The 21,489-nt window shown below is 59.3% G+C and overlaps 1 protein-coding gene across 6 annotated transcripts; it reads left to right on the top strand.

Moving 5' to 3' along the window:
- The first annotated feature begins 469 nt into the window (after positions 1 to 469).
- CBFA2T3 (CBFA2/RUNX1 partner transcriptional co-repressor 3) lies at positions 470 to 20,145 on the top strand. 6 transcript variants are annotated; one of them, XM_015874402.2, is made up of 13 exons: positions 5,971 to 6,205; positions 6,941 to 7,111; positions 11,711 to 11,857; positions 12,535 to 12,612; positions 13,006 to 13,247; positions 14,046 to 14,135; positions 14,809 to 14,990; positions 15,523 to 15,761; positions 15,852 to 15,937; positions 16,084 to 16,279; positions 16,400 to 16,468; positions 16,576 to 16,766; positions 17,552 to 20,145. In XM_015874402.2, exons 3-13 carry the CDS (start codon positions 11,737 to 11,739, stop codon positions 17,828 to 17,830), a joined length of 1,773 nt encoding a protein of 590 aa, XP_015729888.1. In that variant the 5' UTR covers positions 5,971 to 6,205; positions 6,941 to 7,111; positions 11,711 to 11,736; the 3' UTR covers positions 17,831 to 20,145. The 6 variants fall into 6 exon arrangements, with proteins under 6 accessions (XP_015729886.1, XP_015729885.1, XP_015729884.1 ...); XM_015874399.2 differs by lacking the exons at positions 5,971 to 6,205; positions 6,941 to 7,111 and adding an exon at positions 510 to 828 and having other exon boundaries at positions 16,579 to 16,766; XM_015874398.2 differs by lacking the exons at positions 5,971 to 6,205; positions 6,941 to 7,111 and adding an exon at positions 516 to 828.
- The last annotated feature ends 1,344 nt before the right edge of the window (positions 20,146 to 21,489 follow it).

The following is a 21,489-nucleotide window of genomic DNA, read 5'->3' as shown; positions in this document are numbered from 1 at the left end:
TGCTGTGCAGCTCCCATCAATGAGCTCTGCTGCTCCAGCCTGCCATAGTGCACCGTGCATCATCCTGCATTGTGCCAGCCGTGCTGTGCCATGCAGCTGCCCATGCCAGGGCTGCATTTGCCAGCTGTGCCATGCTGGCTTGCCAACACCATGCTGCAATTGGACAGCTGTGCAATTGGACGGCTATTCACTGTCTGTGCCATGCTGCATCATGATGGCAATGCCATGCTGTGCCATGCTGCATCTTGATGGCAATGCCATGCTGTGCCATGCTGCATCATGATGGCAATGCCATGCAGTGCCATGCTGCATCTTGATGGCAATGCCATGCTGTGCCATGCTGCTGCCTGTGCCGAGCTGTAGCGCACTGTCCCCTCTGTGAGGAAGTGAAGCCGGCATGAAGGGGAAGTTGTTGGAAAGTCAGACCGGAATGGCTGATAGGGAAGGCAGTGCTGGGCTTGGTCGCAGATGGTTCCTGTTGGGGAAGGACACGGGTGCAGCTGCCCGGCCTCCCCCCACCCGCCGCATTATCGCTGCCCGGCAGCTGTTCACCTTCCCCCTCGCCATGGGACTCGGTGCTGCTGCCACCGCGGGCCCGGCGGTCACACGAACGGCCGTGGCAGTGGGGCAGGCACCGTACGGGCAGGACGCCCTGCACTGCACTGCACCTCAGTGAGCCCTGCAGCACGCAGCCTGCACAGCGTGGCTCCTACGGTGACACAGAGCTGTGCAGGAGCAGGCTGGCTGTGCCACGCACTGCTGGCACCGCTGTGATGCCCGGAGGCACCACCAGGCTTGAAGGGCAACCATTTGGCAGGACCAGCCCAGGTAAGAGTGAGGTGGATGTGGGGAGATGGGGGCTGTGGCTGACCCACGTGTGTGCGTCATGGTGATGGTGACTCGTCCCGATGCCACCAGACTGGGCAGGGGTGGGTAACCTATGGGGTGCCCCCCTGTGGGCTGGTGGCAGTGAGAGGGCATGGCTGAGTCTGCAGCATTGGCAGGAGAAGTGGACCTGCTTGGTGCCAGCCCCGCAAATCAGCTGCAATTTTATCCTGTCTGTGGTATTTGAGCCCTCAGTTTGCCTGGTGATTTCTGTCACATAGGGGCCATCAGCCCACGTGCTGCTCAGGAGCACATCGTTGCGCTCACACTGTGGCAGTGGCATCAGGCCCGGCCCCGTGGCTCTCCAGGTGCTCCTTAGCACCAGGACCAGCCGCAGGGTCTGTGGGTCCCCATTTGCTGTGCTCTGCTCCCCCAGCCCCATATCTGGGCACCCGCTGGGCTGTGCCGGGCGCGGGAAGGAAAGCGGCTGCCGGCTGAGTCACCGGCGTTTGTCTGCCCGGAGCGAACAATGCTGGCCCTCTGCCTTGCTTCCCTTTGCTCACCCCTTTTCCTGGCGGCAGCGAGCTCTGCGGCACCGTGCACCGGGCACAGCACCTTGCAGGAGGAGCAGCACCGGGACCATGCATGGAACCATGCACCAAGTGCAATGCAGTGCATCAGGCACAGCACCATGCACTAGGAGCTGAACCATACACTGTGCACAGAACCATGCACCAGGTGCAGCATCATGCACCAAGTGCATCTCTCAATTGAAGCACAGTCCCCCCACATGCCAAGGGCTGGCGGTGCCCCATCTCTGGCAGCAATGGGGACCACAGGCCCAGTGTAGGGATGGCGCTGCTCGCCCTGCCTTGGCACACACTGGGTGCTGCCCACAGAGCCCCAACACTCAGTGCATCCCAGGGCTGATAACACAAGGCTGACTGGAAGGGTGCAGCGAGAGGAGCCGTGCAGATTGCTGCTGCCTGGCGGAGCTGCCGGTTGGAGGCTTGGCAAGAGAAATGTTTGTTTTGTTGGCCAAATATCTCGGCAAACTTCCTGATTTGCTCGCGGCTCAGCCAGGAGGCGATAGGGCTGCTGGGGCCGTTGCTGCTCCTCACTGCGGCGTCGGCGCACGGAGCTGTTATCTCGGATGCGCAGCGGGCAGGGAAGAGGTGGGGAAAGGGAAATGAAATACAACAGAGGTGGCACATTTTTCGCTGGTGATAAGGAGCCCTGCTTTTAGCCTGGGAACCTGGAAATGGTGCAGGTGGACGGAGGCCGCTGCAATGTCCATTGCTGCTGCAGTGCAGCTGGACCTTGTAATGCAACTCAGAGCTGTTGGGCGGCTCTGCTGTGAGCATGGCACAGCGCATGGCACAGCATGGTGCTGCTGTGCTGCCCCAGAGCGGGCTGTGCTGGACCAACTCTTCCTATGGGTCCTGACTTGATTTTGCAGGGTCCTGACTTGTTGGAAGTGCAATACAAACTAATTAAATCCCTACTGTTAATAGGCTGCGGCAGTTTGACAAGCAGAAGAGGGGCTGCCGTGCTGCGGTGGGGCTGAGAAATGGGTCTTAAGGCGCAGAGAAGCTGCAAGCACGGCACCAGCAACTTGGAGGCTCAGTGCACACAGAGGGATGGTGACACATCTTGGACCCCCAGTGCCTGAGCCGTGCTGTGCTCTTTGGTGCAGGACGATAAGCAGTAGGGCCTGGCTTCCATGGGAGCACTCCCAAACAGCAACGAATCTGTCCAGCCCAGCAGCAGGGGAAGGCAGGCACAGCCAGAGCAGAGCCCCATCCCTCAGCAGAGCTGGCGGCAGCCGCTTCCTGCACAGCAGATGTCCCTGCAGCGGATGCAGCTGCAGCGGGCGATAGGCAGCAGGGCGAGCTGCCGCCTGCAGCCACTGGCTGCCCACCAGCCTTTATCTCTCCTGTGCCACCCCTGCCCACTCAGTGCATGGGAAGAGGGGCTCCAGCCCCAACTGCTCAGGGGAGAGCACTGAGGGCTGCAGAGGAGCTCCTGCAATGCGTCCAGGGATGGATTTAGGAACTGAGGTTAAAGCCCACTCGATGCATGCATGCACTGAGGTGGTGGGGCTGTGCATTGCCCAGTGCCTGCTCTGTGCTGCAGGGAAGCACCTGGTGATGCTCAGCCTCACGATGTGCTTAGATCTTTGGAGGCAGCAGATTGGATGGGGGAACCCAGACGGGCAGGCAGACACGCAGGGTGACACCGGAAACCTGAGGGCACGGCTGGGTGCCTTCACCCCATATGAGCCCCAGTGTGGGGCACGGGGTGACTCAAGGAGTGGGGAGGGGAAGGCATGAGGAAAGCAGCACCGAGGGCTGCAATCTGCTCTTGGAGATCCCAAAGCTCTGTCAAAGGGGAACCCTTTTACCTGGGGTTGCTCCTTGGCAACTCCACAAGCCCTGTGCAGAAGGACATCCCTCCTCCATCCACACACTGAGCCAGAAATGATGAGTTCTGGTGCTGCCATCACCCATGGCACCACTGGAGCACTGCTGCAGGGACGATGCTCGGTGGTGGGAGATGCCACCTCCCCAAACAAAGAGACAACGTGCGCACGCTGAGCCATCAATTGGCAGCGGCACAACAGACACAAAGCCCCAGAGTCGTTATAGAAGGTTCCAGTCCCTCTGAAAACCCACAAGGGCTGTGGGGCCCATCCTGCCAGCCCCAGATTTGCAGGGGAAGGATTCCAGTGCTGTGCTGGGACGGATCCTGGCTATCATCCCCTTGCAGGAGCTTATCTGCCAGCCTGGCTGCTTGCTGTGCTGCTCTCCCATTGCTGCAGAGTTTAGGGGGGTGTGGGGTTGGCTGGGTCGTCCCCATGTGCCAGCCCATGGGATCCACACATGCCCATGGGAGTGTTGAACTGGGGGGTGGGGGGTGAGGGGGGTACGAAGGGGTTAACATGGGGAAGTTTGCTCCCTCTCAGCAGTGATTTAAACCAGACCGAAAGGTTCTGTCATCCATCACACTAACAGCCAGATCGTTGTGTTTTAAAGTGTCTGTAATTGCAGCGATGCTGAGAGCAGGAGAGAGATAAAGGCTGAGGAGATGCAGGTGGGGGGGCACAGGGCCCCTCCTCGATAGGGACTGAGCACCCCAGTAGGTGCTTCCGGACCCACCCATGATGGGTGCAGGGTTTGGGGGCAGAACCCAAAGGCTTCATGCTCCTAATACTGCCTTTATCTCACAGCGACTGCACCACCGCTGTCCCCTCTCTGTGTGTTGGGGGGGGGGACAGAGGGTGACATCCATCCCCAGTGATGAGGTGGCCGTGGTCCCTCTGTCCCAGCATCCACGTGCTGGCAGACCGATCGTCGGGGCGTTATTAACATTCAGCCGAAGCCCTCGGAATGAAACAGGCTGACACAAATGTTTATTTTCGCAGCGGTGAATTATGACTTCAATAGACCCAAATTACAGGGCGGCGCGCGCCGAATGGAAACGCAGCGGCCTCTGGCACCCAAACGGCACCGGGTGGCACATGAGGCAGCAATTGAGAAGGTGGGGGCTTTTCCCAGGGTTGGAAGGGGGGTGGGATGGAACAGCACAGGGCGGGCTGTGCTGATGGGGGTCACCAGGCAGGCACTTACCTGGGGGTTTCACAGCAAATCCAGCAGCTCATAAGGCATCCCCATGGCCTGCTCCCTGCTCTCCTCCTACATAGAGCAGTGATAGGAACCAGAGCATCACTGGGGAGCACTTTAGGAATTGCTGGGTGCTCCACCTTGCAAGCACCGTGTGCCCAAATGCACCCATGCTGCTGTATTTACATGTGCCAGCTGCTGCTGCAACTCAGTGTGGTGCAGCGGGAGCTTGGCATGCAGCGGTGATCTGGTGGCCATGCAATGGTCATTTAGTGGCCGTGCAGTGGTTGCAGAGCGGCTGTGCAATAACCCAGCCGTGGCTGCGTGACAGCTGTGCTGTGGCCACACCACAACCACGCAATGCCCAAGGCAAGGTCTGTGCAGCAGCTGCACAGCTGTTCTGCAGCGTTGGTGCCACGCAGCACCCGGCAGCAGTTGTGCAATGCTGGTGACACTCAGCCTGGCAGCGCTGCCACCATCCCCAGTGCCCGTGCTGTGGGAAGAGGCGAGGATGACTGATGCAAGAAGCAGACAGGCACCGCACGCAGCAACTTGCAGAGGGAGGCAGCTGCCAAGCAGAGCGATTACGCAAAGAGGCAGGGCTTCACTGGCAGGGAAATTAGCAGGGCTTGCGTTACCCGCTGCACAAGGCAGCAACAACATTGTAGTAGGACTTGGAGAAGGAGGGACACCCTTAAGGTTGCCCCCCATTGCAGGTACAGGGCACCCAGCAATGCCCAGCTGTGCATGAAGGCTGTGCTGAGCATTGGGGTAGGCAGGGAGCCCCATACCCCACTTATGTGTCCAGCTGGCCCCAGGGAGCCCAGCCAAGGAGGTGTGGGTTGGGGGCACCCCATGGCCAGGCAGGGGTGGGTGCATGGATTGGGGCTGCACAGATGCTGTGTGTGTGGCTGCTCCTGCTGCAACCTGAGCATCCTTGGGGCAGCGGGGGAAGGAAGCAAAGCAACCCCAACCCCAGCCCCTCACACCCCCCAGCCCTCACATGCCCATTGCCATCCCCCAGCCCCATGCAAACATCTCCCATCACCATGCAAACCCTCACCCCAACCCTTTGCATCCTCCCAGGACACGTGCAGCCCCCAACCCACACCTCCCCCCGCAGCTTTGCATCCCTTGCAGATCCCCGAACCTTTTACAGACTCCATCTCTCTGCAGCCCCCAAACCTGGGGGCTGGGACGGGCAGGATCCTGTCCCGGATCCCTTCCACCTTCTCATTCCCTACCCCCCCCCGCATCTCCCCGCGCACCCCCCGCACTCCCCATTCGGGCTGCGGTGCCGGTGCCGGTGTGGGGCGCCCCATAGCGGCGGCGTTGGCGTTGCCGGGTGTAAGGCAGCGGCGCGGGCGGGCGGCGCTCACTCCGGGGCGGGCGGCGGCGGCTGCGGGCGGCCCATCCCCGCACGGGAGCCCGGCCGCGGGACCCCGTGGCCGCTGCACGGTGCCGGGGGATGGGCCGGAGGGCAGAGCGCAGGGGGCGAAGGGCCCCGAGGATTTGAGCGGTTTCTCCGCTTCCCGACCCGCGTTCCTCCCGCCGTCCGTCCCTCCCACCCCCCTCGCCGGGGGCAGCGCCCCGACCCCCGGGCTGGCGGCTCCCGGAGGTTCCGGGCGCTGGGGGCAGGTGCCGGGGGGAGCCGCCGCCGTCTCGGGGCCGCGCTCCGCCCGCCTCGGCCTTAACGGGGCCGCGGGGCCGCCGGTTCTCCCCGCGGTGTCCGGCTCGGGACGTACCTCCTCGGGACGGTGAGTACCGGGGAGGGGTCGGGGCCGCTCCCGGTGCGCGGGGCTCGGGCTGCTGTCGGTGCCGCGGAGCGCTCCCGGAGCGCGGCCGGTCTCGGATAAGGGGGACTGGAACGGCGGCGGCGCGGAGCCCGGTGCGGTTCCTCGCCCTGCAGGGCTGCGGGGCGCTCCCCCGGGGCGGGGCGCGGTGCCGGGAGCGCTGCCCGGCCGGCGTCTGCGTTCGGCTCCCGTCGTTTGGCCGCGGGCAGAGCGCAGCCGTGAGCCCCGCACCGCCCCGAGCCGCCCGCTCGGCTGCGGGACGCGTTGCTGCCAAACTCGGCGGGTGCGGAGCTCGGTGCCCCGCCGGTGGATGTGGCCGCAGGAAGGTGCTCGGGGTGCGGGGTGACACCGGGGAACGGCCGCACCGCCCCGCACCGCCCCGACCCCGCGGCCCCGCACCGCTCCCACGAGCCTTTGGCTGCGGGTTTTGGGATGGGCTGTTTTATTTTCGCTCTTAACCGAGGAAAAAACCAACTTTGCAACTTCCCTTCGGTGTTAACGGAGCCGCCGCCGCTTCATTTTGTTTTCTTAATTTGGGGTCACGTGCGCGTTGACAGTGCCTTTGAATCTGAGCGATGGTTTCGTCTCCAGCTCACAAGGAGCTCCGGAGCTCTTCCCTCCGTTGTTTTCTCTCTGCTCGGGAACAAAGAGAGATTTTGTCTTCTTTTTTCTCCCTTTTCCTCCACCTTTAACTGAAAGGAATATCAATTCCACGCTCCTTTGGCGAGCGACTCGAGGACCGACCGTCGCCGTTCCGCTTCGGGCTCGGAGATGCTGCGGAGCCGTCCCGGATTCGCGCAGCGGGTGCGGAGCAGCAGCGGGGGGCAGCGCTGAGACCCCCGGCAGCCGCAGCCCCGCAGCGCAGCTCGGGTGAGGATCCGCAGCCCCACAGCCCCGAGTTGGGGGGTACCGGGATGGTTTGGGTCCAGCAGAGCGCTGGGGGCTGCGATTCCCTCCGGTTCCGTGCCGGGAGAAGCGAAAGGGGGGTGTTGGGGGCACGTTGTGTTTGGTAAATGTGCGCATAGGGAGGAGGAGGAGGAATGTTTTCCTATGGGGCTGGGTGCTGCCGTGGGGCTGGGTGCCGGTGTGTGATGAGGCCTCGCGTGGGGGTGCAGGGTTTGGTTTGTGGAGGAGTTTGAGGGTGGTGGGTGCAGAAATGCCCCGGTGCTGCGTGCGGAGCTTGGGGAGGGGGTTCGGGGCGCTGGCAGCTCAGGGTGGGCTGTGCTGTGTTGTGCTGTGCGCACCCTTGTTGGCTTCACCGTGGCAATGAGCGGTCAGCTCCGCTCATGTTCACAGCCCCGCAGGGTGCCCCGAGTGCTGTAGGACCCCGGGCAGAGAGCTGCTCCCCGTGGCACAAGAGGGGGGGCAGCCACGGGCACTGATTCAGCCCCTGGCCGGACGGGTGCAGCTGTGGCACAGGCACGATGTGAGCCGCTCATGGCCTGACCCTGCGGGCAGCAATAAGAGCTCAGTGCAAAGCTGGAGTGTCCGCAGCGCTGGGATGGAGGCTGAGCTGCCGGTGCTGCCCCTGGCCGGGTCGGGGCTTATTTTTGGATTTCCTGGAGCTCGTTTGCTGCCTCCCCTCCCAGCCCTCTCGGCCTCCCCAGGGGCAGCCCCACCTTGACGAGCCCACAGCTTCCCTTCGGAAGATGCTGACCAACGTTTCCAGAAAGCATCCAAAGGATTTCCTGTTTATTTTGCAAAATTCTCATTAATATTTTTCTTTTTCTATTTTTTTTTTCTCCCCCCTGTTTTTATTGCATTAAATCTCACGCGGGTGAAATTGCCTTGAGATGGAGCCTGCAGTTAAAGAGACACAAAGAGTTGGAGACGTAGCAGCCCGGAGGTTGTGGGGGTGCTTTGATGGACCCCCCCCCCCTCTCCCCAGATCTATCCCAGTGCTTGTAGGGCCGCTTGTAAGGATGAGGCCACCCTTGAACACTGCAGAAAAGATGGCAGGGAACGCTTTAACCTGGGGCTGACACTGTGACCCCACGATGTGCCCATAGCCATGGCAAAGGGACATGGCCATTGCATGGGGACGTGGCCCCGTGATGTGCCCTTACCCACTGCACTGGGATATGGTCGTTGCACAGGGATGTGGTTTGCAGCCGTGGATGCCTCCCGATCTGGGCAATGCTTTGAAGAGCTCAGCCCCACACGTTCCCATGCTAACCCTGCTGCTGTTTGCTCGTGGTGTTTAGAGAGTCTATTTAATTCCCAGGTGCACAGACAGCTGGGGAACGGCACGGTGGGGTGTGCGTGTATATGTGTGTGTGTATCATCTCCTCCTGCAAACTGCTGGCGTTGGGGCACAGCGCTGGGCAGCGGGGCAGGGTCCATCCTGCGCTCCCCCATCACTTCTGGGTCGGGTCCTCAGCTTGGAGAGAGGCACAGGGACACGGGATCCCGTTCCCAGCTCCCGGTCCCACGCTGAGTCACGCGCTCCGGAGCTCGGTCCCGAGACGCTTTTTCCAGGCAAAAGCTGAAACGCACAAAATGTTCGACTTGTAAAATATGTAGCGTGAGAAAATAGCCTTTTCTGCTCTCCTCCTCGCCGCCGCCGCCGCTCCCCCTGCCCCATCTGCTCGCTTGGAACGCCGCCCGCAGCCCGGGGGGGGGGTGGAGTATAAAGGGGGGGAGCCGCCAGAGCGATGCAGCTGACGGCACGGGGGTCACCCGGTGATCAGCGCCGCGCCGGGGAGCGGTGCCACCCCGCATCCATCACGGCTGCGTCGGGTCCGCGGGGATGATGCGCGGTTAAAGCGTCCTCCTTCCTCCCTGCGTGTGTCTGCGGGCGTCTCTCCCCCCTCTGGGTGCGTTGCGGGGGGGTGCGGCCGTTCCCAGGGCATAAAGGGGGGGGGGGTTGAAGCGGGGCGTCACGGGGAGGCCATGGGAAATACCCTACGAGGAACCCGGGAGGGAGCCGAAATCCCCGGAGCTGGCGACGAGCCATTGTTTTCACCAGCCACCTTAATCCATCATTATCTGGGCATATTTCGGATCTTTGCCAAGAGCAAGGTGGGAAGGGGGGGGCTGCGAGCATGCTTTCCCTATTCCCCTGCCATCCTTTTTGCTGCCTGTGTGTAATTAACAGAGTAATTAAAAACAGGATGAGTTAATTGGTATTCATTTATGTGGCAGATGTTTTTAATTGAGATACGAAACAATTTACCTGTTTACATAAACAATAGCAAATGAAGGCTTGTAAAACAGAGAGGGCTTTTTCTTGTGGGGTTGGGGATTTTTTTTTTCCCTTCTTAGTTCTTTTTTAAGGCAAATCAGAGTGTCCTCCATCCCCCCTCCTCTCTCCCACTGTGCTGGCTGGGAGCTGTGGTTGGGTTGGGTTGGATTGGTTTGGGTTGCAAGGCGCAGTGCCCAGGTTCTGTGGGCATCCAGGCTGGGGGCTGCCCTGGGGGTATCTCACTTTCAATCTGCCAGCAGTTCACCCTCCTCACCCTGCCACTGTTCTGTGCCCCCATTGCCTGTCTGTAGAACCCTTTTAGATATAGGATGGCTCTTTGGTCAGCAGCATCCTTCCAGCACCATGATGCTCTATGTCCTCACTGGTGTCACCCCCGTGGTCATGGTATCCCCAGGGTGGGGCCTCTCCTTGTGCTGGGGCTGTGTCCTAGGGCTGGTGGCAGCACTAGGGAAGGTTTGGCTTGGTGAGCATCCCTATGAGTATCTTCATGAGCATCCCAATGGGCACAGCCATGAGCATTCCACGGACATCCCTATGGGCATCCCAATGAGCATCGCCATAGCCTCAGTGGTGTGACCCCAGCTGCTCCCTGAGCTGTTTCCTGGGATGTGATACTCAGCCCTCCCATAACCATTTTCTGCCCCAGGAAGGCAGCAGGGTGGCTGTGCCCCCATTCCCCCACGTGTGTTCCCCCGACCCCTGCCCGGTCGCACACGTGGAGCTGCCGCCGGCGCAGCGCTGCCCTAACGCACTCCAGATGGAGCAGCTCCGGCCCTCGCAGTCCTATCTGGGAGTTGTTCTTGGCCCCCGTGGCACCAGCAGCTGAGCAGCAGGAATGCTTTCCTTTGTTTGGGAGGCAGCCTGGCTTCAGGAGACGTCGCCTCCAGCATCTGGATTTCATTTGTGGCCATTTGGAGAGCATGAAAGATGCTGTTCTTTTAATTCCCTTTTAACCCCTTCATCACCGAGAGCTCTCTGGTCCAGCTCCGTGCCGGAGGATGCAGAAGGGGTGCAACCACCCCATGTGCTGTGCAGCCCCTATGGGTACAAGCCCTGCTGTCCTTGTCCCCAACTGCCCCATTGAGCAGAGGGACAGCTGTACCACATGGTACCTGCAGTGGTGGCACAGCCATCACCCCATGGGGACCATGCCCAGCCCAGCGTGCTGGGGGTTAAACCCTGTGGTGTGACAAATGGGGTTTGGGGGCGCGGGGGTCCGGCATCCCATTCCCAAGGGGGAGGCAGGGCGGGGTGCGGCGGCGGAGAAAAGACTAATCCTTTTATTTTTATATTATTACTTATTCATCTGGGCTGCGCTGAGCTTAATGGAAACCAGATGTAGGAAAACAGACACAGCCCCGAGCGGCTGGGACAAATTACCCCAAAGGAAAAAAGAAAAAGTGATAGGATCAGTAAATGAAGAAAAAAAGAAGAAAAATGATAATAGGGAAGAAAAAGAATATAAAAAATAGAAGGAAAAGAAAAAAAGAATAATAAAATGGGGGGGGAAAAAATTCCAGCGGAGGTTGAGCGGAGCTGGGCAAACATTGCCACGTTTGGGGGCTGAGTGTGAGCACTGAATGTGACCCCTGAGAGGGACAGAGGGACACGTGGCTGACAGCAGGGTGCTGTCACTTGGGGGGCACTATGGGGGCAAAGAGTGGGGTGCACAGAGGGAAAGGCAGCGTTCTGCTGTGGGGACAGCCACCCAGCATGGCTTTGGGCATCCCTGGGCTCTAGCACTGAGAGGTGCCTCATTTTGGGGCCATCTCTTGCTGCCGTGCCCGCATGGCGGTGTTTGGACTGCGAACACAGCAGGAAAAATTTATGGCTTGGAGAGGAGGGGGGAGAAAAGGAAAGAAACCACACGCCCAGACACGGCGGTTCCGCGGGTGTTTGTTCAGCTTCGTGGAAACTCTCCTCCCGGTGGGGAGTGTGGAACAGCCGTGTTGGCGCCGCCATTCTCCGGTGTGGGGACAGGGCTGGATGGGGGCAGGGCTGGATGGGCACCCAGTGCCAGATGGGTGCTGCTGGGTTTGGTGCCATCTCCAGGGCTGCCCCCTGAGTCCCCCATCTCACCCCGTTTGCCCTCAGGGCTGGGTGCTGCTCTGCTGTTGGATGCACCACGTGCCCGCATTGTGCACAAGGTGCCGTGCCCCGCACTCCCACCCCACTTTAGTCCTGGAGTTGCCCCAGAAAGGCCCGTGGTCCCCATTGTGCCAAACCCACCCAGGTGCCGCTCACCACCTGCCCTGTCCCTGCAGACCCCGCCGCTCTGCGGGCCGCCACCATGCCTGACTCGCCAGCTGACATCAAGACGCAGCCCAGGTCCACGCCACCCAACATGCCGCCGCCGCCACCCGCCGTCACGCAGGGAACCACACGTCACCCCTCCTTCACACCCAGCACCAGTGAGTATGGGGATGGGGATGGGGATGGTGGCAAAGTTGGGCTTGCACCATGCTGGGGGTGTTTGTAGTTGGGGGGACCCCGGCCACGCCAGTGCTCTGTGCGCTCATTGCAGGGCTCACATTTGGGTTGGTCCCAACGCTGATGTTGCAGCTCTGGGATATAGATAGGCAGCTCAGGTAGGCAGGGGACAAGGCAGTCCCTGCCACCAGCACTGCTGTGGCTTGCTGAGGTCTCTCTGTAAGCACACGCATGCCTGTGCCTCCTTCTTGCATAGAAACCCCATCGGGGATGAAACAGCCCCAAAATGATGCCCCAGCCCCAGCCCTGCTCCCCGCTGTGCCCGGCTGTGGTCCCAACCAGATGGAAATCAGATTGCGCCCGTCTGCGCTCTGATGGGTTTTGCTTTTTAATCTCAGCCCTTCCACTGTGGGCATCCCCATCCCATTGGTGTGGGCACCCTGCTACTGCCCCGGCCCTGCTTTGGGGCTGTGTTTTGGCTTGTTCTGACCCTCATGGAAGTTTTGCAAGGGACCCAATGGGGCAGTGGAGCACCCGCTGTGTTCCAATGGGACACACGGAGCTGTGCCCGTGGTGCTGTGCCCAAACCCGGGTCCCACCCCGGGCTGAGAGCTGCCCCTCTGCTCTCTCATCACAGCGTGTTTTATTTTGCTTGCAGATCGAGACGCTGTCCCTCCGACGTTTCTTCCTCGCGGCCGTTTTCATGGTTGCTTGAAATGGTCGATGGTCTGTCTCTGTAAGTAAAGTGAAGCACACGCTCTCATGAGAGACCCGAGATGCAGCGCTGCCCCCGGCCCCTCTCCTTGCCCCCATCCCAAAGATGCACACCCCATCCCCGTGCCGGCTGAGGGACATTTGTGGCAGCTAACTTAGGATCGCACCTGTCATGGGAATAAAAGCAGTTGTGGCCACAGGGTTATTTTAGGCCCCTCTTTAGTGTGGCATGGCACCGCAAGGTCAGTGCATGTGTGGGGCATGGCCGTGCTGCTCAGCACTGTGGGATGGGAGTGGGGCACCGGGTGCTGCCCCAACCCAATGCTCTATAACCCAAAGGGACCCCATCCCCATGGTACCCACAGGATTCTCAGGCCTCCCCATCCCTCACCTCTCCATTCCTCTCCTCTCGCAGTGATGAACGGCAGCAGCCACTCACCCACTGCCATCAATGGGGCCCCGTCCACCCCCAATGGGTTCAGCAACGGGCCGGCCACCTCCTCCAGCGCCTCGCTGTCCACCCACCAGCTCCCACCTGCCTGTGGAGCCCGGCAGCTCAGCAAGCTCAAGCGCTTCCTCACCACCCTGCAGCAGTTTGGCAACGACATCTCACCTGAGATTGGGGAGCGGGTGCGCACCCTCGTCCTGGGGCTCGTGGTATGTGCATGGGGAGCAGCATGGGATGCCCCAGCCCTGGGTCTGTCTGGGATGGAGATGATGGGTGGTGATGATGCTCAGTCTTTAGTGTTAGGTTAGATGTTAGGAGACACGGGCTAAAAAGAAAAGCTGTGTGTGCCCCATGCTTGGGAGAGCCCAAGGCCAGCTTGGATGGGACTTTGGGCATCCTGATCTGGTGGGTGCAACTGCGTCCATGGCAGGGAGCTGGAACTGGATGTTCTCTAAGTTCCCATCCAACCCAGCACAACCCAACCCATTCTATCATTCTATGGCTCTCTGATCTTTAAGATCCATTCCAACCCAAACATTATGGCTCTATGATCTGTTTGGTCTCTTCTAACCCAACTCAATATATTCTATCATTCTGTGGCTCCATGATCTTTAAGGTCCTTCCAACCTGACCTTTTCCGTGGCTCTATGATCTTAAAGGACCCTTCCAATCCAACCCATTCCATATCTCTGTGATCCGACACAACCCATTCCACATGTCAATGATCTTTAAGGACCCTTCCAATCCAATCCACTCCATATTTCTGTGATCCAACACAACCCATCCCATGGCTCAATGAACTTTAAGGACCTTCCCGATCCAAACCAACCCATCCTGTGGTCCATGATTCTACAGTATGGTTAAATGGCAAGAAGGAGCCCCTTGGGGCTGCAGCGCCTTAAGTTCTGGATAAACAGAGGCACCTTGCAGGTTCTGAATAGCAGAGGGTTCCCCTGGAGCAGCACGGGGGGCACAGGGCTGGGGCTGAATGGGTGCTTTCCCCACAGAACTCCACGCTGACCATCGAGGAGTTCCACGCCAAGCTGCAGGAGGCCACCAACTTCCCACTGCGGCCCTTTGTCATCCCCTTCCTGAAGGTGAGTGTCCCGTCTGTCCCTCCCGTGGGGCTGTCCGCAGTAACGCGTGGGGCGTGGATTGTCTGCAAACCATTTGTAGTTCATTTCAAAATCCCCTTTTTGGACATTTTCTTTCCTTATTTTTTTTTTCCCCGCTGTGGAGGGATTCGCCCACCGCTGCCAGACGTTCTGGCCCTGTAAGCTGGGAAATGCTGAACCTGTGCCTCCTCCCCACTTATGAACCCTTTGCTGCCCTTAAACAGGGCTGCCTGTGGGGGGACAGCAGAGCATCCCCAAGGCCAGCACCCTGCTCCCAGCTGCTCCCACCCTGTGCTCCAGCTGCTTCCCATTAGGCTCTAAGTGCAAGCAGCCGGGCGCGGCGTGCTTCCCAGACTCTGGATTTTTTGGTTGGTTGGTTGTTGTTTTTTTTTTCGGGGTTGTTCCCCCAGCCAGGGAAAAGGGCGGTGTGTGTCTCTGCCTCGCGTTAACGTGTCGGACAGATGGGAGTTTGGCTGTGGATCAGCTGCCTGAAGAGAAAAGCAGAGCTGGCAGCCGGAGCACCTGGCTTACATGTGTTCCTGCTGCTCCGCCGCTGCTGCTCTGAGAGCTGTGAGGATGGATGGGGGCGGCTGCTTTTGGGGCAGCTTTTGTGGAGCTATGATGAGGTCTGGACTCTCGCTTCTCCTCCCTTCAGGCAAATCTGCCCCTGCTGCAGCGTGAGCTGCTGCATTGCGCCCGCATGGCCAAGCAGAGCCCGGCGCAGTACCTGGCACAGCACGAGCAGCTGCTGCTGGATGCCAACGCCTCCTCACCCATCGACTCCTCCGAGCTGCTCCTGGAGGTCAGCGAGAGTGGCAAGAGGAGGACGCCAGACAGGTGAGGATGTGGTTTGTAGGGATGCATCCATGGGTGGCATGCGGTCAGGGGTGCCAAAGGGGTTCACAGTTCTGGATGAGGTAGTCTGGGATAGGATGCATGGCTTGGGATGGAGGTGCTCAGTCCAGAGTGAGGTTGCGTGGTTTGCATGTGCTGCAATGATCCAAAATGTGAGTGTGAGATCTGAGAGGTGGAGCACAGTCCAGAATGGAGATATGCACCCTGTCCCTGGCTGCATGTCCAGGATGTGGTGCACAGTCTGAGATGAGAATGTGCAGTCTGGAATGGGGGATGTCTTCTGGGATGTGATGCATGGTCTGGGATCCAGTGCACAGTCTGCAGTGGGGTGCATGGCCTGAGAAGGGGTGTGTGGTTTGCAGGCCAGAATGTGTGTGGGGGAACACAGTGAAGAGTGAGGTGGCATGTAGTCAGGGGTGCAAAATGGCTACACGTGTGTGGGGTTGCACACAGATGCTTGGAGACCCCACGGGGACCCCATGGGAACCAACATCCTCTCCCTCCCACCCCCCAGGACCAAAGAGAACGGTTTGGACCGCGACCCCCTGCACCCCGAGCACCTCAGCAAGCGGCCATGCACCATGAGCCCGGCACAGCGCTACAGCCCCAGCAACGGGCTGAGCCACCCCCCCAACGGGCTGCCACATCCCCCCGGCCCTCCACCCCAGCACTACCGCCTGGAGGACATGGCCATGGCACACCACTACCGCGACGCCTACCGCCACGCCGACCCCCGTGAGCGTCCACGGCCTGGTGAGCTCAGCTCCCTGCTTTGGGTGGACTGGGCACAGTGTGGGGCTGGGAGGGATGCAGAGCTGACCCCCCCTCATGCTTGGCTTGCAGCGGTGCATGGGGCGCGCCAGGAGGAGGTGATTGACCACCGGCTCACCGACAGGGAGTGGGCAGAGGAGTGGAAGCACCTCAACAACGTATGTAGGACCCCCTGCCCACCCCCAGCTCCCACCGTGTCCCCCCTATGGCCTTTTTCCCCAGGCACCCTTGGCTCCCATGGCCCAAACCCCACCCCTGCACCCAGCATCGCAGCCCCCCAGCCCCACTGTTCCACCCCTTGCAGCTGCTAAACTGCATCATGGACATGGTGGAAAAGACGCGGCGGTCGCTGACTGTGCTGCGGCGGTGCCAGGAGGCTGATCGTGAGGAGCTCAACCACTGGATCCGCCGCTACAGCGACGCCGAGGACATGAAGAAAGGCAGCCCCCCCTCCGCCCGCCCCCACAACAGCTCCTCCAGCTCCGAAGCACCCCAGTTAGGTATTGGCCTGGGGGGCTGCACCCTCCCTGGGGTGCCCGTGCCATTCCCCCAGCACAGGGTTGGGATGGATGGGGTGGCTTCTTGCTAACGTGTCCCCCCCTGATGTTGCTCCTTTGTAGATGTGCATCGGGATTTTGCACCACGGCCGCTCTCAGGGTACATGCCTGAGGAGATCTGGAGGAAGGCTGGTGAGTGTGGTCCCTCTGCATCCCCTCCTCGTGCCCATGGGGCCTGAAGGAGCCGGGAGCCCCCCAGGTGCCCATCTCCCCTGCCACGCTGCCCACCTTCCTTCCAGAAGAAGCTGTGAACGAGGTGAAGCGACAGGCCATGTCTGAGCTGCAGAAAGCTGTGTCGGATGCTGAGCGCAAAGCCCACGAGCTGATCACCACTGAGCGCGCCAAGATGGAGCGGGCACTGGCTGAGGCCAAGCGGCAGGCGTCCGAGGATGCCCTGACAGTCATCAACCAGCAGGAGGACTCCAGTGAGGTGGGATGGGATGAAGCATGTGGGACCCACATCTGTGCGTGCCAAGGGCACCCTGGGGTGGTGGCAGCAATGCTGTCAGCATGGGAAGGAAAGGGGATTTGGGGAGAAGGGGGCAGAGTTCAGGGTTAGGGTTTGTGTTCCTATATGAGGGTCTGCAGTGCAGGACTGGGGCACAAGGATGGGATTCATAATCCAGGATAGGATTTGTGGTGTGGGATGGGGAGAATGGTCCAGAATGGATGTATGATGCAGAATGAGGGTGCACAGGAATGGGATGGGAGTCCAGGAATGGGATGATGCTTGGTCTGGGATCAGGAAGCACAGTTGGATGGGGTGCGTGGTCCAGGAGTTGGTGCTCAGTCTGAGATGAGGATGCATGGTCGAGTGCGGGTGCATGGTGCAGGGTGTATGGTTTGGGATGTGGGATGTGATGAAGGACCAGGGAACAGCCTGCAGGATGGAGTGCACGGTTCAAGATGGGGTGTGTGGTCTAAGACTGTGGGAATTCAGTCAGGGATGCCGTGTGTGATCCAGGATAGGGTTCATTGTCCAGGATGAGGTGCGTGGCCTAGGACTTAGTGCACAGTTCAGAGGGAGGTTGCATGGTTTGGAGTGTGAAGTGCAGCTGGGAACGGAGATGCACAATCTGTGCTGTGGTTCGTGGTCCAGGAATGCAGTGCATGGTGCAGGACCAGGGAGCACAGCCTGGGGTGGGCGTGTGGTCTGGGCTGGGTCAGCTGCCCCCCATCCCCCAGCACTGAGTTTTACCACCTCTGTCCCCTCAGAGCTGCTGGAACTGCGGCCGCAAAGCCAGCGAGACCTGCAGCGGATGCAACACCGCGCGCTACTGCGGCTCCTTCTGCCAGCACAAGGACTGGGAGAAGCACCACCACATCTGCGGACAGACCCTGCAGGGGCTGCCGGCCCCCTCCGCCCCCACAGCTGTGGGGCAGCCCGAGGCGGTGCCCCCCATGGCCAGCAGCCCCAGCGATGCGGGCTCAGCGGGCGCATCCCGTGCTGGCACTCCGGGCACCCCGGCCCCATTGGAGAGCGCGTCGCGCTGAGCGCAGACTGACACCCATCGCAGCCCTCCGCTCCCATACTGGGTGACCTCCGAACCGACCTCGAGCTCTCAGATAATCCTCACGGATCCTCAAACTGGGCTTTACGTGGAGTTAAGGCAAATACTCATCGTTCTCTGTTCTCTCTCCGGTCTTTGTTTTTTGGCTTTTTTTGGTTGATTGGTGACTTTTTTATTGGTGGTTTGTTGGTGGTTTTTTTTCCCTGCTGTCCTTTGGGCCATCGCTGTTCTTTGCTACCCGCTGGGTTTTGGCCTATTTTTTTTGTTTATATCAATTTTTCTTTTCCGGATGAGGAGTTCGCTTGCAGGAAGAGGAAGAAGGCTTTGTTTCTTCATCTTCACCTATTTTTGTGCGTTTTTTTTTTTTTTTTTTTTTTTGTAAAAAAAAAGAAATAAAAATAAAATAAAAATGAAACCGTCGGACTCTTTGGCTTTAAGAAATTATAAAAAAAAAAAAGAAAAAAAAGAAAAAAAAAGGAAAATCCCAAAAATCAGACACCGCCGAGCCCAATGGAAGCTCACCTGTAACTACCTTGCTAGCTAAGCCAAGAACAGACCAGACCCACCTCTGCTCCAAAGGAAACCCAAAAACCAGACAGATCCAAACGTCTCTCCACTGCCAAAGTTCGTTCCGTTCCGTTGCCGCCTGCTCCGATGCTGCCCCGTCCGCACGAGGCCGGATGGCCGCACCAGGGGTTGGAAGAGTTTCTGTTACCGTAAAGCAAAAAAAAACAAAAGGATCTTTGGGGGTTTGTTTGGTTGGTTTTTGTTCTTTTTTTATAAGAAAACGAGAAAACAAAAAGCAAAAAAAAATCATATAAGAGATAAAAGAAATACAACCCACTAACAAAACAAAGACGCAGCGCTCCCCGTGTGGCCCTGGGGACGTGAGCGGGGACGCGGTGCAGCCCTACCTCTGCCCAACGCTGGAGATGGGAATGGCACAAGGGATGGACCCGGCCGTGCCCAACCCGCTCCCTACATTGGATGTTTTTGGGGTTTAATGCAACGATTTCCAGGAGGGAAGGAGAAAAAAAGGAAGAAAGCAGCACCTCCCCCAGGAGGCGGACAAAGAGCTGGGGGTGATTTTGTGTATCTGGCAGCATTGTACAAAGCGCGGTGAGGACGGAGTGCAATACGGGAAGTGAGCGGCTCCGGGAGGAGGGACCCAGTGCTGCACCTCGACGGGAATGTAAATAGCGTCTGCACAGGTCCAAAAAGTATCGTAATGATGGTGATGGTGATGAGAAGAGACATTTGCCAAATAAAGGATGATGATCCACACGGGAGGATGTGGCGCTTAGGCTGAACCGCAAGCAGGAGTCATGTGCTCAATAGGAGCTTTAGTTTTCTGGATTTGCAAAAACCCATCCTGTGTGTTTTCTGTAGGCAGGGGACAAGGAGGGGGTCGGGCTGCTCTGGTTGTGGTGCTGAGGGGCTGGCTGGGCTGTGCCATGGTGTGCCATGCCGTAATATGATGTGCCACGGTGTGCCGTGGTATCCCATGGCATGGTGTGTCATGATGTGCTATGAGGTGCCGTGTCATGGTGTGCCACTGTGTGCCGTGGGATCCCATACCATAGCGTGTCATGTGCTGTGGTGTGCCATGGTGTGCCATGCCATTATGTGCCATGCCATGTCATGCCATGGTGTGCCGTAGTATGCCACGTCATGCTGTGGTGTGCTGTGCCATGGTAAGCCATGCTGCGGATGCCACGATGTGCTGTGCCATGCCATGCCATTCCATGGTGAGCCAGGCCACGCCATGGTGAGCCATGCTGTGGATGCCCTGCCATGCCATGGTGCCCCACACCATACCACACCATAGCATGGTGCCATCTCCCACCCCCAGCCCCACAGCCAGTCTGTGTGCACCCCAAGACCCCAAGCCGGGGGCCACGCCAGGGGCCCCTTGCGTGACTGTTCACTTTATTTATGGTGTGACATATGTAATATTGTCTATTTTTCTTACGTTTCCTGAGAAGAGGTAATATATAAGAGTCTTGCGGGTGCTCCCACAGGGGCCGCCTGCTCCCTGGGTGTCTGTTCCCCCCCCCTCAACCCCGTGTGCCCCCTCCCCACCCTGCGCCGGGGCTCTGCCTCTCTACCTCCGCCTCGCCGGGAAACAGCGGACGGGAGCACTTACACGGCGTCTGCTCTCGTTTCCACTCCTTTTCTGTTTTGCTTTCTTTTTCTTATTATTTTTTAATTATTTTTTTTTTTTTTTTCCTCCTGTTGTTTGTTTTGGTCTTTATTTTTATTTTTTTATTATTTTTAAACAATAAAAACACCCCTAACAAACTTTGCATCGAAACCAAAAGCCGAGGGAGGGAGGGAGGGAGGGAGGGATGGGGGGAAGGGGAGAAGGGAGGGGAGGGGGTGGGCGGCGTGGACGTCCAAACCAGAACGACAGCTTTAAATTGTGATGTTTCCCAAAAATAACAATGCTGGGAGGACGGCGGCCGCGGGGGTGGCCGAAGCTGCGGTGCTTCTGTAGGGTTCTGTTCCAAACTGGTGCTGGGATGTGCATGGGGACAGGGATGCTCCATGCGATGCCTTGGTTGTGTCCCTTGGTGGCAGATGGTTGTGCTGTGTGTCCCCTGGTATGGCCTGGGGACAGATATCCTGGGTGCTGCTTGGGGACTCAGGGTGCCCTGTGCCAGCTCATATCACTGCAGCCACCTGCTCCCATTTTGGGTATCCCCGTGTGGCTGTAGTGAGGCTCATAGCATGGGGACATCCCACCCGAGGTCCTTGGCCCCACGGGATGGCAGAGCTGTGCTTCGGGGTGCAGGAGGGGGCACAGCACCGCCTCAGTCCCAGCCCACCATGGCCATACATCCCCCACCCAAAAAACCCACGTGAAACCAAAGTGCCGCCTCCCAGCAATGCTCCCAGGACCCCAAACCTCCCCGGGCAGCCCCCAGCGGTGTCACCACCTCCCCTAGCCCATATCCTCAGAGCATCCCCTGCTCCTCACCTGGCTTTGGGGATGGGATGTCATCCACAGCAGCTCTCCTCTGGGACCCCTGTGATGCCATCCAGAGGCACAGCACCAGGAGGGAGGTGTCGTGCTGCTGTTCCCCCCACCCCGGCAGTGCCACAGCAGCCATGGGTATGGGGACAGTGGGGTTGTGCAGGGCTGGGGGCTGAGCTCTGGTTGTGGCTTTGGGGCCAGCACAGAGAAATGACTTGGTAGGACTTTCCTTCGGCATGCTGTCCCTCCCCCCCTCCCCGTGCTGTTCCCCGCTTTCTCTTTGTGTACTGTATGTTCGATCTGTGAAAGATGTAAACTTTATGATTCAGGTTCTGTCTGTTCTTATCTCTGTATCTGTGTAATAAAAGATGATTTAATATCAACCCGAGGTCTCCGCAGCCTGGGTGTGTGCTGGGTGCCCTGCACCCTATGCCCCCAGTCTGGGGGGGTTGGGAAATCATAACTGGGGGCATTGCTTGCCGTTCACTACTATCTGCCCTCCCTCTGGGAAGCAAGAAGGCAGTGGATAAAACCCCATAGCCGGGGGTCCACGCGTGCCATCCCCCCTCTCCCAGATCCACACCTGAGGCAGTGGCCGACGCCGGGTCTCGAACTCGCGACCCCGATGTCCGAGCGCGGGGCGGGGCCGCCTCCCGCCCTGCCAG

This window comes from Coturnix japonica, chromosome 11 (genome assembly GCF_001577835.2).
Source record: "Coturnix japonica isolate 7356 chromosome 11, Coturnix japonica 2.1, whole genome shotgun sequence".
NCBI classification, from domain to species: Eukaryota; Metazoa; Chordata; class Aves; order Galliformes; family Phasianidae; genus Coturnix; species Coturnix japonica.
The sequence above is the reverse complement of the archived record's forward strand: the minus strand, read 5'-3'. Positions and strand labels throughout refer to the sequence as shown.